This window comes from Chenopodium album, chromosome 21 (assembly GCF_948465745.1).
Source record: "Chenopodium album chromosome 21, dcCheAlbu1.1, whole genome shotgun sequence".
NCBI lineage: Eukaryota > Viridiplantae > Streptophyta > Magnoliopsida > Caryophyllales > Amaranthaceae > Chenopodium > Chenopodium album.
This window is the reverse complement of record NC_137854.1, coordinates 39054715-39068565: the sequence shown is the minus strand read 5'-3', so window position 1 is coordinate 39068565 and position 13851 is coordinate 39054715. Positions and strand designations below refer to the sequence as shown.

General features: G+C 33.2%; 2 protein-coding genes across 3 annotated transcripts; both read left to right on the top strand.

The window, feature by feature from the left end:
• The first annotated feature begins 1787 nt into the window (after positions 1-1787).
• Positions 1788-9162, top strand: LOC145600799 (xyloglucan endotransglucosylase protein 7-like). The gene is made up of 5 exons (XM_081656663.1): positions 1788-1816; positions 2134-2172; positions 7764-8001; positions 8159-8352; positions 8757-9162. The coding sequence occupies exons 1-5, from the start codon at positions 1788-1790 to the stop codon at positions 9160-9162; spliced, it is 906 nt and encodes a 301-aa protein (XP_081512789.1).
• Positions 9163-10027: 865 nt separating this feature from the next.
• Positions 10028-13380, top strand: LOC145601578 (GSH-induced LITAF domain protein-like). 2 transcript variants are annotated; one of them, XM_081657617.1, is made up of 4 exons: positions 10028-10613; positions 11215-11341; positions 12341-12440; positions 13006-13380. In XM_081657617.1, the coding sequence occupies exons 1-3, from the start codon at positions 10324-10326 to the stop codon at positions 12422-12424; spliced, it is 501 nt and encodes a 166-aa protein (XP_081513743.1). In that variant the 5' UTR covers positions 10028-10323; the 3' UTR covers positions 12425-12440; positions 13006-13380. The 2 variants fall into 2 exon arrangements, with proteins under 2 accessions (XP_081513743.1, XP_081513742.1); XM_081657616.1 differs by lacking the exon at positions 13006-13380 and having other exon boundaries at positions 10030-10613; positions 12341-12698.
• Positions 13381-13851: the final 471 nt, after the last annotated feature.

Sequence of the window (13851 nt, the reverse complement as noted above, 5' to 3'; positions counted from 1 at the left end):
ATAATATACTTTGTATATGTTAAAGAATAATGCAAAAAAAAGAAAGGAAAAAAAACAAAGCTTTTATTATCATGATTTTTGGTTATGAATTTCCTTATAAATCTATAATCATTATTCATTAATTAATATCTTTCAACAATCTTAGGATTTTGTCCATGTCATTGTTAAATTTCGTCTTATTCTGTTCAACTTGTTTTTACTTATTATAGTTCTTATAAGTTTTGTTAAGTTAATATCAGAATAAAATGTTCAATAAGGTAATCCAAATTCAAATTACAACTAAATTAAGATATAATAAGTTCAGTCAAGTTCATATTAATAGAATTAAGTTAATAGACACGCTCATTGATATGGTTATAAGTTATTGTATAACAAACTAAAGATTATTCACTCGTTTGTCTTATTTCATAAAATATGCTCAATCAAGTAGCTAATAGAAAGAAAATAACTTGTTGATTAACCATGTTAGATGTTTACTTATTTACCACATGACACCCCTAATCATGCTAATCACATTATTAGGGGTACCGTGTTCCAAAATCAGTTAAATCAGATCGATCCCGAATCAAACCGTTAGGCTAAAAAATTAAAAAATAATTGAATAATCTTCAATCCATTTCGATTTAAAATCCTTTTAAAACTGGTCTTGGTTCTTTCAAATATTTTTGTTTTAAACTGTGCATCAAGTTTCCTCTTGTTCGACATTATTTTTTGCTTTCAATTTTCTGTTTTTTTTTAAATAAAAAAATCAAAAACAGGAAACAAAATAAAGTCATTTTCACCTTTATGTTATCAGTTTTCAAAGTTATCACGATTAATAAGTTTGACTAATTTTTGTTTCATTATATGACGTATGGCCGGAATATCAGACTTAGAAGAAGGAGCTCCTGCACGAGAACTGATAGAACCTAAAATGGATGAAACATCAGATAGATGAATATCATATAATTTTGAAAAATAAAAACCAAATAATAGAAAACCACCACGATGCCAAACAAACTCGGGTATAATACAAGTGTTTGATTTTAACCTTTGCTTCAATATACTAGTTCAATACGAATTTATTATTTTTGTATTATAAGATATTTTATATTAGATGTTCAAAATATATATTAAACAATCATTATTTATATTCATAACACATTTCTTTCTCAAAATGTAGGGAAGGCCTCGATCACTAGTACAAGCAATTATTTGACCCCTTGGGGACATCACTCAATAAATAAGCTACCTCCAATTCTCAAAATTAAAAAGTAAAGCTATACAAAGTACTTGTATAATTTAAGGAAATTTGAAATTAATGTCATTTCAAACCGAAAGAATATTAAGGAAATTTGAAATCAATGTCATCTCAAATTGAAAGAATATTACAGATTTACAGTATTATGTACATCGTACAGTTTGATCACATCAATTCAATTTTCAATTTAAACTATAACCTTTGTAAGTTTCCAACACATTTCAGTTACTTCTTCTTTCAATTTGAAAAGAGAATTTTATTAATTCAACTTACACTTTGTTTTCTTTTTATAAAATCTTTACATAAGTTAAATTAGTCAAATGTCAATGTTGCGAAATGTAATAGAGAGTTAACTCAATTAAATCGCTATCAACATAAATACATTTTGAAACTATATGATAGCGAATATGGTATTAGTAGGTAAAGAAAAAAACAAACTTCTTTTTTATGGTGGAAAGAGCTGAGGACAGTATTACACCCTGTTGTTTTCATGATAAATATGATAAGTCTTCCAAAATTATAATTAACTTTATTAAGATAAACATCGATGACAATAACAATAACTCTCTCTTTGATGTAAAAAAAAAAAAAACCAATAAACAATAATAATCTCGAAAGAGAAATTATCAAATTAAAGATTGGTCAATACTCAATATAGTTTGCGAAAAATATAATTCAATCTAAAAGTGTTTTGTTATAACCGGCAGTAGCTTTCCTAATTAATATGAGATGTAACATTTAATTTGCATCATAAATTTCAACAAAGTTAGAACCTATCTTAAGAAAACATTCGTGGAAAGCTCCTTTTGCCGCCTTCTATATAAGAATGCATGACAATATGACATCTTATATATAGTATACAAAGTATTATTTATTTGTTACAATTAAACTAGTTGGCTCATCTACATTTCGTCCACTACCCTTTTCATTACCAAATTTGTCAATTTATCAAGCAAGTCAACCAATTTCCATCTACTAGCTTAGTTAATTATATATACCTCATCTTAAAAATATAAAATGTGTGAAATTGAAAACTAAATTGATTGAGAAATTTAACCTTAGGTTATTAGGTAGGTTTTGAAGTATTTTACGTGTACCAAACACATACAAGTATATATTTTTGGTTGGGTGAAAAAAGACGAAAGGTGAATAAATGTTGGCTAAAATACGATTAATACAAAATTACAAACAAAGGCGAAGCTTAGTCTATCTTGTTGATTACTTGGTACTCTGTGATATATAATTAATTAATTAAAAAGGTAGAGCTTAGCATTTATATACTACGTATTTAGAAACTATAGTTTTGAAAGCATAGAAAATATAGTTATTTAGTGTACTAGTCAGCTATATTAAGAACTGATAGAGTATAAAATATATTCTGGGCCTCAACCAAAAGCTTAAGCTAATGGTTGAGGCCCAGAATATATTTTATACTCTATCAAGAACTAATGTACTTGTAGCAATATTTAACTATTTATTTAACTATTTCGACTAAGGGAGGAAAGGAAATAGATGAAACCAAATGGAAAACTATTTGTCTAAGACTAGTATAATATTACTCCCTCTGTTTTTAAATACTTGCTCCACTTTCCACTTCTGTCCGTTTTTAAATACTTGCTCCATTTCCTTTTTTAGAAATCTTTTACAATATTTAATTCATTTCTCACACTTAGTGGACCCAACATAATACTCTTTCTCCTCCAATTCTTCCACCACTTTTGCTTTTTACAATTTTTTATTCTCACTACTACCCCACTATCTCCATATTTTATTACTTTCTCCAATTTCTCCTAAAACTCCGCGCATAAAGAAATGGAGCAAATATTTAAAAAGGGAGGACGTATAAGACTACTTTTGTTGTTTTGTGAAAGAAGCATGTAATTCTGTCCTAATTTTTTTTAATTTTTTCCTTGTCTAAACTCACATATAAGGTAGTTTTATAATGATAAGACGGTCTTATTTAAAAAAAATTATCTCATGTATATGTTAAGAAAGTGGATGAATGAAGTTGGTGTGTACATACTACATGTCTTCATGGTAAGAGAAGGGTCAGGGTCAAGAAAAGAATAAAAATAAGTGAATAAAAAGAGCATTTGCAAACAAAATAAAAACGGCTTCTAGCTAAGAAGGGTGACACAACACATGATACAGTACGTACGTACGAGCTAACATAAGGGCATGTTCTCATTGACTGAAATCAGCTGAACTGAACTGAACTGAATTGAATTTCAACGTATGAGAACAAGCCCTTAATCTTTAAGAAACTGAAAACTTTACTTTATTTTTTTTTTATTTTATTTTTTTAATAATATCATTATGAAGAAAAATGTGTTTTTAAAATAAAAAAAAAAAAAAAAATTCAAAGTCAAGAGGATGAATGGACAAGATTAATCCCTAAAATTATAGGGCTAAGATTAAAACTAATACAATAGCTACAAAGCCATTGAATAGTCTTCCATTATTAATCAAATGATAATGAGAGAGACAGACTGATAGATGTATGGAATTGAAGGAAGGACTAAACTAATTAGGAAGAAGGTCCAAGCTCAGCTGAGACCTGTCTATGCTAATGGTATTGTTGTCCTTGTTATTTTGCCTGTTGTAGGAATCTCTGCTGCCATTTTTTTCTGACACTTTCTACTCTTTACCCCTCATTCCAACTCTACCAAATATTCCCTTTGGCCCTCCTCATTTCATTTCTCATTTTCCTTTTCTTTGTTTCCGCATAAATTGTTTTCTTATTTAGATATAATAAATTTAAATAAGATAATATCAGAGGATTAACTCAACCAAAAACTTAAGTTGATGGTAGAGGTTTAGAAATATGCCGTTTTTAATACTCTATTAGATAACATAAGAGCTAATAAGTTTAGGTAAGATGATACTCCTATAATGACTCCTAGGTTTAATAAAGTTTATAAAGTTAAAGAGAAATTCGACCACGTAGAGAACATACACTAGCTAGCTTAGCTACTATACTTTAGCAACTTTAGCAAGAGTTGAACTTCAAACCTCTAGATTTCGAGACAAGAAACAAGTGAGTCAAGCTTTAATATACGAGTATCATTAAGGATTTTATGTGTGTGGATGCTGTCTAATAGACGGATATATATTACTCCCTCCGTCCCTTTATTATATGCCTATTTCTCATTTTGCATGGGAATTAAGAAAGCTAAAGATTTCTTAAAACTAAAAATTGGGAGTACAAATATGCATGTGGGGTTAGAGAGAGATAGAGAGAAAGAAAAAAGTTGTTGAGAATTAGGAGAGAGAAAGTATTGCGAATTGATATAAAGTACAAAAAAGAAAAAGAAAAATGATGACAAATCATCAAAACAAAAATAATATTGGCAAAAAGTACAACCTATTAATAGAAATAGGCACTTAATTTTGGTCACCCCAAAAAGGAATACAGGCATGTAATAAAGGGACGGAGGGAGTATTAGACATGGCCTAATTCAATTGAATGATGAAAGTTCATTCAATTACTAAGAAGTTAGGTTGAAATGCATAGTATTGGAAGTATAACTTGGTAGAATTATTAATACTCGTATAGTATAATAATAATTGTAAAATTCCATTCCCTTAAAGCTTAAGCACAGTCAACGAGGGATAATCATCTGATCTTTTACAAGCACAAGAAAAATAGCAATATTAGGGAACAAATCCGAGTGGGTGTGCTACCCCATATAAATATATTTACCCATACACAAATACGAATGAAGTATATTTATTTGTTGTTTACTCAATCAGCCCTTAATATAGTTTACTTATCGATTAATTTAGCTTTTTACGTTTGCTTTTTTATAAATTAAAACAATCATTCTTCCATATGCTCTTGTGCGTGCTTTTTTTTTTTTTTTTTTTTTTTGTGAACCCCAACACCCAGGGAAGTCCTCCGGCAACCGCGCGCGTATCTATATTTTTACAGATTTTTTTGTTACTACTTCACTCTTCTCTAGAACTTATACCACGTTACTTTGTACGCCGTATATTGTATTATTATACGGTACTCCAAAGAAATGATTCTAGCACGTCATAAGTTGATTTTGACACACCCTATGTGAAAGCACAATTTTTTATGCTCCTCTTATATGGAGGTGTGTCAATATCAATACAGGGTGTGCTAAAATCAATATCCGGTACTCCATATATTATTATTGAGTGGTTGCCTGAATTATTCTACTCTCATTTGATATGATCTGATTTTCTTTGACTATTCTAAGTTATAAGTAACTTCTAAATAATAAGATTAGGGTGAAATAAAAAAACCTAGCTTAGGGCATGTTTTCATTAACTGAACTCAGCTGAACTGAACTGAATTTCAATGTATGAGAACAAGCCCTAAACTATATACTGGCCATTTTATTTAATATGGTACACTTTAGTACACTACACCATGAATTTCTTGTTGATTAGGGACTAAGGACATGTTCACTTCAACTTATTTCAGGTAATTATTACTTATTCCTTAATAATTTCAAATCAGATCAAACCAGATGGAAACATTCATATCAGACCAGATCAAAAATTTTAATTGTCATTACTTATTGCTAAATATAGTTATTACTATATCACAAAAAATTATGAAATTACATATTTGAAAAGTTCATAATGAAACGAATCTATCAAGATCCATTTTGATAATGTTTTTCTTTATAGATTAGTATTAAAATGCGATCAAAGTTTAGACAAATTATTTAATCAGATCAGACCAGACCAGACCATTTAATAAAAATTCAGATCAGACCTTATTAAAATCAGACCAAATCTCCTTGTTTCAGGTGAAGAGAACAAGTCCTAACCAAGGTGGGATACTCATGGCTCATGAGAATTAGGTGGTGAGGAGCCTTGAACATGAGACTGAATGAGTGGAAGGGGTTAGCCTTGTACAAGTCGTTCATAAAAACTAGGGACACTCACACAAAAACCAAGTACGCAACTAGAAAGCTCAATATGAACATGGCAGTAAGGACGGTCTTGTGCAGCGTTTTAGTGATATATACACTGATACCTCAATTTGTGTATATGTAATATGAAACAGAGGTAGTATATCAATGTGTGTTGTAAAAACATAGCTTTGGGATCACCTCTTTTTTATTTCCTCCGTTTTTTTTCATTTGACACCGTTTGACTTTTACACTATTCACACAACACACTTTGACTTGCTCTTGTGATTTATAGATGCGATAAAACATATTCATGTGCGATTTTGTTTGAATTAGTTCAATGTATATTCATTTTAATAAAACATATTTATTGATATCCATTTTTTTTTTTTATAATTTTACAATGTTAATAATTAGATATATCTATACTAATATATTAAAAGGCGCTCATAAGAACGTCCACGTGTCACGTAAGCTCTTCTCACTACTCACCTACTCAACTATTCATTACGCCACGTGGCTCTCCTTCCATTTGTTTTTCATACCATGTCATGGACTCATCATTTTTTTTAAAAAAAAGAACGTTCTCCACAAGAATTGAACCCACAACCTCTAATTTTATAACTAAATATCTTACCACCAAGCTACGTAATTTTTTATGCAATCTTTTCAATATAAAATATTAATAAGTAGCAAATGACAGTTTGAACAATAAATTTAATTACAAGAAAATTAAATCATAAATTACAATGTATATTAATGTTTAATTCCATGTAATCAACCGGGGCATCGCCCGGGTCCAAAAACTAGTTAATCGTTAAAAACATGCGTTGCCAAGCGTAAAAAAAAAGTGTCAAAAAAAAAAAAGCAGAGGAAGTATTTATTAACAGTGATATTTAATTTACAAGTATTACTATTTGCGGTTGGGCTTGGACAATATTGGGCTTTAAAACTTTTTTATTGGGCCAAGTTCCTAATTTCCTATTGCTGGACCTCAATCTCTTAATGTGCTCCCTATCAAAAGGCCTAAAGTTGGTGGCCATTTTGGGCACTTAAACAACTAGCAAAAGGGGATGGTGATTTAGTTGTATATAATTACTTACATACTTGTATAACATATAATTACTCCTACTGATACCTAGTTGCTAAGAAGCATTAAAGCAGTGGCTGATGTTTCCCTATTTTATTCAAAAGTATATTAGCACAACTTAACAAAACCTGATTACTACTTTGATCATAATTTATTTATACTAAGGTATCTATTTATACTAAGGTATTGATGCAATGGAATGCTGAGCATGTATCGCACTTTGATCATTTGAATATTGCAGCCGCGCGCACCGCCATTTTATCCCAACCTTACTGAACTAAGCATTGTGCACCTTACAAAACTGTATTTAAAAAATAATGTTCTCTAGTCCTTGATTAATCCAGCCTGGTTTTTCACTTAGAAATTCCACCATCACCAACCTCTAGCTTTATCCATCAAATTTTCTAGGATAAATATGAATACTGGTCATGTATATATATAGCCTCGTTTATGTTCATCATCAAAATCGATCATTAAACATATATACAGTACAAGAAACACTCGCAGTTACTATGTCTGGAGGATTAGTGCCATTAGCAATAATACTCTTATTTAGCAACTTAATCGTAGGAGCATTGAGTGGAAATTTCATCAAGGATTTTGATATAACATGGGGTGATCAACATGTTACGATGCTAAACAACGGGAAGCTTCTCACTCTTTCTTTGGATCAATCATCTGGCTCCGGATTCAAGTCCAAGAACGAGTATATGTTTGGGAAGATTGATATGCAAATCAAACTCGTCCCTGGCAACTCAGCAGGGGTTGTCACTGCATACTATGTACGTACTAAATTAAATTTTATATTCGCATAATCGTATTGTTTGTTATTTCTTGAATCTTGAACAATGAGCACGCAATGTTGTTTAACATAGAGACTGATTTTATGTACGTAGTGATAATAGTGTACTAACTTATTATCGATCTTGATTTGTGCAGCTATCTTCACTAGGAGCGACACACGATGAAATTGATTTCGAGTTCTTAGGCAACATTTCTGGTCAACCTTATATATTACACACCAACATCTTCACCCAAGGCCAAGGCAACCGGGAGCAGCAGTTTTACCTTTGGTTTGATCCGACTGCTAATTTTCACACTTACTCCATCCTTTGGAATCCCCAACTCATTGCGTTAGTACCTATACACTTATCTCATACGGAGTAATAATTTTATATACTTCATTTGTCCGTAATTAATTATCACATAACAAAAACGTACTAACTTGACACCAAGATGGTTATGGAATATGGACTAATGGTAGGCAAGCTTCCAAATGGGCCAATGCCTACAATACATAGCCCAAAGTTATCATGCCCAAATGAAATTGACATAATATTAGGGCTTGTTCTCTTTTGCTTATTTTCAGTTCAGTTCAGTTTAGTTCTTATCTTAATTTCCTTCTCTCATAAAATATTCAGTTTAGTTCAGTTCAGTTCAGCTCCAATAAGTTTAGTTTAGTTCAGTTTAATCAATCAACACTGTTATTATCCACATACTCAATGCTTATACTAGCTGTTATTTTTATATGTTTCAGTTTCTATGTAGATGGAACTCCAATAAGAGTCTTTCGTAACTTGGAATCGAAAGGAATTCCATACGCAAACAACCAAACAATGAGGCTTTACGGAAGCATTTGGGATGCAGAGGACTGGGCAACACAAGGTGGACGTGTTAAGACAAATTGGACAGCCGCGCCATTTACTTCTTCCTTTAAAAATTACAAAGCTAATGTTTGTGTATGGTCTTCTACAAAGGGTAAATCTTCTTGCAAGCCTGAATCGTCCTCTACTCCTAAGTTTCAATGGCTTTCTCAAGAGCTTGATTCTTCGACTCTAGAGACTATCAAATCCATTCGACAACACTACATTGTTTACGATTATTGTATGGACAACAATCGCTTTCCTCAAGGTCTTCCTCTTGAATGCACGATCACTAGCTAGTAATTAATATGAATTGAAGTATGTAACATGGATTTTAAGGATTTTTGATAATCTTTGTTAGGTTGTACCGTTTAATGATTTGATTATTGGTGATATCACTTATTGCTTATATATTCTTGAATTGTATCCTGTGTTTCAAATAATTGAAATGATCAAGAAGCATATGAACTACATAAAATGAGTAGAACAATAGTTATTGTCACATCCTCAGTAATACACAGATACAAGTGAAATCAAGTTTCTCTATGTTATGATATGTAGATAACCGATCTAACCTTCAAAAGTCCACTAGTGGTTAAGTCCACCCCCCCCCCCCCCCCCCCCCCTCCCTCTCTCATCAAGTCCTCCATGATGGACCATGAGGATTGAACCCCTGCCACAGCCAATAGGGTTGGGGCCTTGGGGGAAAGGCTAACAGGGGTTATCAAATAATTGACCTCGGTATCATATAGTTAAAAAAACTAGACTTACCCCACATGCAATTTTAATTACATCCCTATAAATTAAGCAACATATTAATGCGTATAATTATCTAATCACATTAGTGTGCCTAAATAGTTTTTTCAACATAAGTTCTTTTTTTAAAAAAGGACAAAGACATTTCTATCACAAAGGATAAAAAGAAAAACATTAGGAACAATTTCACAAGGGAAAAAACAAATGCATTGAAAACCAATACAATGAATGAATTAACTGATGTTTGCAATCCAATTCAATTCACGCTGAACTATCTATATTAACCATGAAATCTTTGTGAATGACATTATTCCTTCCGTCCCCAAATAAAAGTATTACTCGTCCTTTAACCCATAATAGTTAGTCCATAAATCCATTAAATCATTAATTGAATATCTAGAAATACAGGAAAACTAAACATGATCATGATAAAGAAATACGTAACCCATTAACCAAGCATCCACCCGTCCACAATAACAACATTGACCATAGACCACTACTCTTCTTGTCAATAAACATCAAAAATTCAGAAAATTTCAGCCGGCTTAGAAATTTCAAAAGCGCGTCCCAAATTCATCATCAAATTCACTCCCCCCCACGAAAATTCGATCTTCACTCCCATTATTTTCATTAATCAATTTCTAATCAATCAATCATCCCATTAATCAATCTATCTTCGAATTTCTTCTTAATCTCAATTTCTAAATGGGGAATAAAGATGAAGAACCAGTGCTCGGAATTCCGTACAACGCCGGGCACCCACCGCCGGCAATGATGTATCAGCCGCAGCAACCGCCGCAACCGCAACCGCCGCTGCCATCACAACCGCCGCAATATTATTATGTCGCAGAAAACCCTTATCAAAGAGGAACTCTTCCTCCCAATGCCATTTTTGATGATCCTAAAGGTGCCCCAATTCATCAGACTTTTTACAGAGATACCCCTGCTCCTTTTTCCTGCGTTTTCTGCTCTCATTCTTCCGTTACTTCCGTCAAGTTAGTCTCTTTCTCTTTCCTCCCTTTTGTTCGTTTTTATGTTCTTTTAATAATTTAGATTCTTGGGTTTTTTTTTAATTGGTTTGATTTATGTGAAATTAAGCTCAATTGGGGATTACATGATGGGATTGATTTGCCCCTTTTATTTGAAATTTTAAATCTTTCGTGTAATGTTTCGGTCAATTAGTAGTATTGTTTAGGGAAATTAGTTTGAGTGAATTTTGTATTACCCATAATTTGATTCCCCAAATATTGACATCAGTGGACTATAATTTGATGGAATGTTGAATTCAAATACTATGACTATTTGTAATTCATGATTTGAACCATCATACATTTTCTAGTGATTTCTTTGGTTGTGCATACCATTGTAATTCTAGATGCCACTAAAATGTGATTCTTTGTTTATTGCATTTCTACCAAATTATCATGTAATTTCAATCATATCAAAATTAGGATATAAGCTTTCCTTGGGTGATTTCACATGAATTACTTGTGTATGAATCTATGTAGTTTAGCAAAATTTTCGTAGTAATCAAAATTAGATGATCGTTGCATGTTAAATGCTCTAAGAATATTCTAATTTGAAAATGCATTCCAGGTCGAAACCTAGTCTTGCGGCTTTTATTGGTTGCATGATGCCGATGATGCTCGGATTCTGCTTTCTCTGCCCTTCCATGGATTGCCTCTGGCATAAGTATCACTATTGCCCTAGATGTGGAGAAAAGGTGTTCACTTAAACCTTATATTGACATTCATTTTTTACTTTTTTCATTTGTAGCTTCTGGTACTTTTATCTATCATACTATCAGTACTTCTTGGAGTCAATCAATCAATCAATCAATCAAAGCCTTAATCCCAAAAGTGGGGTCGGCTAACATGAACCAAATTTGATTATTCCGTGTAGTCATCAACATAAATCTTTCTCCTCCATCCCTTACGATCCAAAACTTCATCCTCACGTAAATCCATGCACTTCATATCCTTCCTCACTCCTTCCAACCAAGTCATCTTTGGTCTCCCTCTTCCTCGTTTAATCCCTCCATGGTCCCACTCTTCCACTCTTCGCACCGGTGCACCCTCGGGTCTCCGTCTTACATGTCCAAACCAACGCAGACGATTTTCCCTTAATTTATCTACAATGCCCGCCACACCTACTTTCTTGCGAATAACCTCATTTCTGATTCTATCTCTTAAAGTGTTTCCACACATCCACCTTAACATGCGCATTTCCGTAACCTCCATCTTTTTAATATGCTCTTTCTTAGAAGCCCAACATTCTGTACCATAGAGCAACACTGGTCTTATGGCAGTCCTGTAGAATTTTCCCTTCAACTTTAAGGGAATGCTGCGGTCGCATAGCACTCCCGTGGCCGCTCTCCATTTAAGCCACCCTGACTTAATCCTGTGGGTCACGTCTTGATCAATGTCACCATTCTTCTGGATGATCGACCCTAGGTACTTAAAACATTCACTCATGGTCAAATCCTTTCCATCCAAACTCACCACTTCATTGCTTGTCCCCCTCTGAGTGCCAAAACGACATACCAAATATTCAGTCTTACTCCGACTTAGCTTAAACCCTCTAGATTCCAACCTTTGCCTCCATTGCTCCAACTTGACATTAACCCCATCCTTAGTCTCATCCACCAAAACGATATTTCCATCCTTAGTACTTCTTGGAGTAATACTTAATATTTTCTTTTTGCTTATTGCCCTGAATGTAGGTTGCTGACTTTGAAAAATCAGATCCTTGTGCTGTGATGGATCCTCCACATTGGGTAGAGAGAAGTTTTGCATTAACCGGCTGAAGCTAATATGGCGATGGTTAGTTTGTCTGATGTTAAGCCTTCTCTCAATGCTCTAACTCTATTGTATGTCCTCTATAGATTATGAATGTAGCACATGAGCTGAGGTATGAATAAGTTATATGTGTGTCATGTGTTGAAATTTGGTGCATTGTAATTGTACTAGTACTGCTTAGTCTATACAAATTATCTTGCTATATATGGTATTACCTATTCATGTTATGAATATTGTACAGATGCTATCGTGTATTCATGTGTGTGTGATTTGTTTTGGTCACTTGGTCGGGCTTGTGTAATTGCAAATACAAAGAGGGGTCAATAGGAAAAAGAAATTTTACGCTGTATTTGTCACGTCACTGGACCACATACCTGTGTACATGGTTCATGCTTCTTGTCTGGCATATTGACTTATGCCTTATAGCAGGTAGAATGAATGAAGCGGAAAAGTAGATGTTTATTTAAACTCATTTATGCATTTGATAGTACACATAAATTAAGCTATAAATGCATCTTGAATGATATACCTTAATGGCTTAATTACTTACCTGATGCTTAATGCTGCATCTTGCATTTGTTGAAACTAGAAAAGATGAACAAAGCGCTTCATACGACTGTAACTGAAGAGCTTGGAAAAGGAGTTCCAGCATGAGGGATCAGAGTCTGCCAGGGTAGCCAAGGATGACCTGCCTCCAAAATCTCACTTTAGGACATACCATGATAGCTCTTTTCATCGAAGGCACTTGGGTGGGCATATAATGTGTATCATCTTTGGCTTTATCTTTACATAGAATAGGCTATCTTGTGCATAGAAAACCTATAGAGAACTGTAGGCAAGTCATCCTTGGCTGCCTGAAAATGACTCTCCATCCTCGTGCAGGGACTCTCTTCCTCTAACACAGCTGTTTAGAGATCCTCAGTTCACTTAAATTTATACATGTTGTGTGTAGGCCGAATTGTCATTTATACTGAATGTTGTTTTGTGGTTTAACTAGAATCTGATTGTTTGCCATATAACTCAGCATCCTCTAAGATTTTAGTGATTCTGAATTAATGGACTGGAATCAATTCTATGAACTTTATGGCTGGATATGCACAATCTCTCTCTTTCTATATTTGAGACTTTCGTTGATTGTTGGATGTACTTTTGTTATTCAGAGGGTGTAATACACTTTACCATGGGGGAGTCTTTTCTTATATGAATCGGCCTTAGCAATCCCTTCAAATTCTTTGTCGCTTTTAGAGGAGTGGATAGGGAAAGGGTAATTGGCTTTGTATCACCACATAATTGCTGACCATAGTGAAGATAGAGCAGTGGGGATGAAATACAACAACCTGACCAATGACCTTAGCTTCTAAGGCAAGTAAATTTGCTAGTTGGCTAATGACGTTATATCTCTGACTAACATTTAGGAACTTATGTACCTATTCCT

What these genes read in the sequence shown, in the direction of transcription:
- LOC145601578 (XM_081657617.1), top strand. Translation starts at nt 10,324, where the DNA reads ATGGGGAATAAAGATGAAGAACCAGTGCTCGGAATTCCGTACAACGCC. An exon ending in TCTTCCGTTACTTCCGTCAA is followed by an intron (nt 10,614 to 11,214) that starts GTTAGTCTCTTT and finishes AATGCATTCCAG; the next exon opens with GTCGAAACCTAGTCTTGCGG. An exon ending in GCCCTAGATGTGGAGAAAAG is followed by an intron (nt 11,342 to 12,340) that starts GTGTTCACTTAA and finishes CCCTGAATGTAG; the next exon opens with GTTGCTGACTTTGAAAAATC.
- LOC145600799 (XM_081656663.1), top strand. Translation starts at nt 1,788, where the DNA reads ATGACAATAACAATAACTCTCTCTTTGAT. An exon ending in ACAATAACTCTCTCTTTGAT is followed by an intron (nt 1,817 to 2,133) that starts GTAAAAAAAAAA and finishes CAATTAAACTAG; the next exon opens with TTGGCTCATCTACATTTCGT. An exon ending in GGGTTGTCACTGCATACTAT is followed by an intron (nt 8,002 to 8,158) that starts GTACGTACTAAA and finishes TGATTTGTGCAG; the next exon opens with CTATCTTCACTAGGAGCGAC.